Raw genomic sequence first — 4,023 nt, forward strand, 5'->3', positions numbered from 1 at the left:
CCGATGGTAAACGATGAGCGTGAACAAAGAGCCAATGGGAAAGCGTGGCCTTTGCTTTTTTTTTTTTTTTTGTTCTTGCTGTTGGAATTTTGTTTTGTTTTTTGTTTTGTTTTTGTTTTGCTTTGTTTGTTTATTTGTGTGTTCGATTGTTTGTTTGGTCTTTTTGTGTTGTTTTGTTTTCGTTTGGTTGTTGTTGTTGTTGATTTGGTGATGTTTCTCTCATTTTACAACACTGAGCACCACATCATTCCTCAATACTGGAGTCAACAAGGTTGTGTTTCGTAAAGCCTTGATCCTCCAATCTGCGGTATGATAAACATCTTTGTTGTTTTTGTCTGGTTTTGTTGTTGTTGTTGTTGTTGTAATTGTGTTTTTTGTCTAGCAGGTGAAACAATCCCCGACCCTCCAAACCCAACCCCTGCCCCCCCCCCCCCCCCTAAAAAAAAAGAAAAAAAAAGAAAAAAGAAAAAAAAAGAAAACAGGGGCGTTGAATTAGCCCTTACACAAACACTGCGACCACCGCAGAGAAATCTGCACACCACTCCCCCTCTTTTTTTTTTTTTTTTTTGTTGTAAGTGCTCGTAAACCTGGGTTCCCCATTCCCCTCTAACCCCCACCACCACCACCCCCAACCCCCCAACCCCTCTCCCGTCATATCAATTGGTTCTTGTACACAAGTGCTAACTGCTTGTGTGTAAAAACAACAAAAGCGCTGGCCAAGAATAACAAAGTGGGAGAGAAAGAATCGAATTGAACCCATTGTGGTGAGGTAAGAGAGAGAGAGAGAGAGAGAGAGAGAGGGGGGGGGGGGGGGTGGTAGAAAGGGTGGGTGGGGGAAGGGGGCAATTACAACCACAGAAGCTGTAGCTGTTACACTCCCAAAGACAACAGGTACCACCAGGAGACCCAGTCTTATCAGAACTAGACGACCGGGTTTGCTCAGAACTGTGGTGGCATAACAGTCAACTGTTTCTTTGGAATTTGTTTACTCACTTGTGTAAACAAAGTGAGTCTATGTTTTAACCCAGTGTTCGGTTGTCTGTGTGTGTGTGTGTGTGTGTGTGTTTGTGTGTGTGTGTGTGTGTGTGTGTGTGTGTGTGTTTCCGTGGTAAACTTTAAAAAAAACAAACGATTACGACCACAGAAAGCTATTGCAGTTACACCAAAAAACAAACAGCTCCCGATCCAGTTTTTATCAGAACCAGAGGACCGGGTATGTTCAGAACAGTGGTGTCATTACAGTCAACTGTTTCTTTGGTGGATATTTCGTGTTCTCCGAGTGCTTGTGTACGTGTGTGTTCGGTGAATCTTCCTTTAAAAAAAAAGAAGAAAAGTTTTCTGCATTTTATTTAGTCGATTAAGATTTACTTTGGTGATTTTTTTTCTTCTGTTGTTTCCATTCCTGTCCATAAAAAAGAAATTAAGCAGTGTGTGTGTGTGTGTGTGTGTGTGTGTGTGTGTGTGTGCTGTGTGTGTGCGCGCGCGTGTATGTGTGCGCGTGTGCCCGTGTATATGTGTGTGCCAACAGCAAAGTGAGAGCTGTATTATCAATGGTTTCTCCAGTCAATGGGAAACCATTTACAGCTTAGTCTTCTGTGAAGGACTATGACTCTCAAACTAGGAGGCAAAATTGCACTGGCTCTTAGTGCTGCAGCCTTGTGGACTAGTTGGCCTTTGGGAACCATCCCCAACGCCCGACTGTCCTAAAACCCTCTTGGCCGAGAGAGTGGGGGATGTAACTTGGGCAAGACACTCTCCAAATAGTCGGAACAGCAGTTGCCTCCTCTGCTGTTCTGATGGTCATAGTCGGACACGGCTGAATATCATATCATATATATATATATATATATATATATATATATATATATATATATATATATATATATATTTGTGTATGTGTGTGTGTGTGGGTGGGTGGGTGGGTGGAGAGTGCGTGTGGGGGGGGAAAAAGGAGGGGGGGGGGGCGGGCAACGGATGTTTCTTCTTCTGCGTTCACTCGTATGCACACGAGTGGGCTTTTACGTGTATGACCGTTTTTACCCCGCCATGTAGGCAGCCATACTCCGTTTTCGGGGGGGGTGCATGCTGGGTATGTTCTTGTTTCCATAACCCACCGAACACTGACATGGATTACAGGATCTTAACGTGCGTATATGATCTTCTGCTTGCATATACACACGAAGGGGGTTCAGGCACTGAGCAGGTCTGCACATATATTGACCTGGGAGATCGTAAAAATCTCCACCCTTTACCCACCAGGCGCCGTCACCGTGATTCGAACCCGGGACCCTCAGATTGACAGTCCAACGCTTTAACCACTCGGCTATTGCACCCGTCGCAACGGAAGCGATTACCAGTGTTTCCGAACCTGTGCAGTGTTTCGTTATGTGTTTTGCTTGACTGAGAACGGACTCAGTAGTCAGCATCAGGCGTGATCACTCACACCACAAGAACCTTGTGTTGCAGAGGGGTCGTTCCTACCAGCAACATCGGGGAGCACAACTAAATCAGCCACTGAGAAAAGCAACAGCAGCGACAACAAGAACAGCAGCAACAGCAACAACAACATAACAGTCGCAATGTTGTTGTCTTGGCGCCAAGAGACCAAACGGCCATCTTCCCTCTCTCTAGCTCTCACCCCAACCACCACCACCCCACCCCACCCCCACAACCTACTAACTCCCCCCACCCCACCCCCACCCCCTCACTCCCTCATCCCCCTCCCCCTCAACGCTCGCGCCGTCTCCTTATATTCCAAGCTAGCTGTTCACCAGACTCCCTGTCTCTGTCTCTGTCTGTCTGTCTCTCTGTGTCTGTCTGTCTCTGTCTCTCACTCTCTCTCTCTCTCTCTCCAGCCCTCACCCCACCCCCAATCCACTAACCAACCCCACCCCTCCAACCCACCCACCTTCACTCCCACCACCCCCACCCACAAAAAACAAAAACCAAAAACAGCCCCACCATGCTACCGCTGTCCCTGTACAGTCTGCTAGCCGTGCCCTTGGTGGCGGCGGTCCTGGGGTCGGCCCTCCTCAGCCTGCTGCTGTGTCTGAGCGACGTGTTCCGGCGGCGCCGGGCCCTGCCCTCGCTGCACTTCCGGGAGTCGGCCCTCAACGCCCGCCTGCTGGCCCGCTGCGGGCTCCGCCAGCGCGTCTTCAGCCCCGCCTCCTACCTGGCCTCTCCGCACGTGCAGACCCTGCTGGCTGCCTGCTGGCCTCGCGGAGGCGATGGTCAAGAGGTGATTGTCATTTGTTTTGTGTTTGTTTTGTTGTTGTTGTTGTTGTTTCTTCTTCTTCTTCTTCTTCTTTCTTCTTTTCTTCTTCTTTCTTCTTCTTCTTCTTCTTCTTCTTCTTCTTCTTCTTCTTCTTCTCCTCCTCCTCCTCCTCTTCATCCTCCTCTTCTTCTTCTTCTTCTTCTTCTTCCTCCTCCTCCTCCTCTTCTTCTTCTTCTTCTTCTTCTTCTTCTTGTTCTCCTTCTTCTCCTTCTCCTCCCTCCTCCTTTCTTTTTCTTCTTCCTCCTCCTCCTCTTCCTCTTCTTCTTCATCTTCTTCTTCTTTTTCTTCTTCTTCTTCCTCCTCCTCCTCCTTCTTCTTCTTCTTCCTCCTCCTCCTCCTTCTTCTCCTTCTTCTTCTTCTGCTCTTTTAAGGAACCTTTTTTTTTTCCAGACTATCTAAAGTAAAGAAATACAACCGGTGGTGTGATCAGAGTATCACCAAAAGAACGTACCATACAAAAAAATAAAGCACCTTTCTGTTGTTTGTTGTAGACAGATCCTTGTATCACAACAATTAATTGCACATGGACAGCTTCTTCTTCTTCTTCTTCTTCTTCTTCTTCTTCTTCTTCTTCTTCCTCCTCCTCCTCCTCTTCTTCTTCTTCTTCTTCTTCTTCTTCTTGTTCTCCTTCTTCTCCTTCTCCTCCTCCTCCTTTCTTTTTCTTCTTCCTCCTCCTCCTCTTCCTCTTCTTCTTCATCTTCTTCTTCTTTTTCTTCTTCTTCTTCCTCCTCCTCCTCCTCCTTCTTCTT

At 47.1% G+C, this 4,023-nt stretch overlaps 1 protein-coding gene across 1 annotated transcript in view; it reads left to right on the forward strand.

The window, feature by feature from the left end:
- Positions 1–2,962: 2,962 nt before the first annotated feature.
- Positions 2,963–4,023, forward strand: part of LOC143275074 (protein ABHD15-like) — a 21,177-nt gene continuing 20,116 nt past the window's right edge. The window contains exon 1 of the mRNA XM_076579139.1: positions 2,963–3,238. Within this exon, the coding sequence (XP_076435254.1) occupies positions 2,963–3,238 (276 nt within the window). The remainder of the gene's footprint in view (positions 3,239–4,023) is intronic.

Source organism: Babylonia areolata, chromosome 29 (assembly GCF_041734735.1).
Source record: "Babylonia areolata isolate BAREFJ2019XMU chromosome 29, ASM4173473v1, whole genome shotgun sequence".
Classification (NCBI taxonomy): Eukaryota; Metazoa; Mollusca; class Gastropoda; order Neogastropoda; family Buccinidae; genus Babylonia; species Babylonia areolata.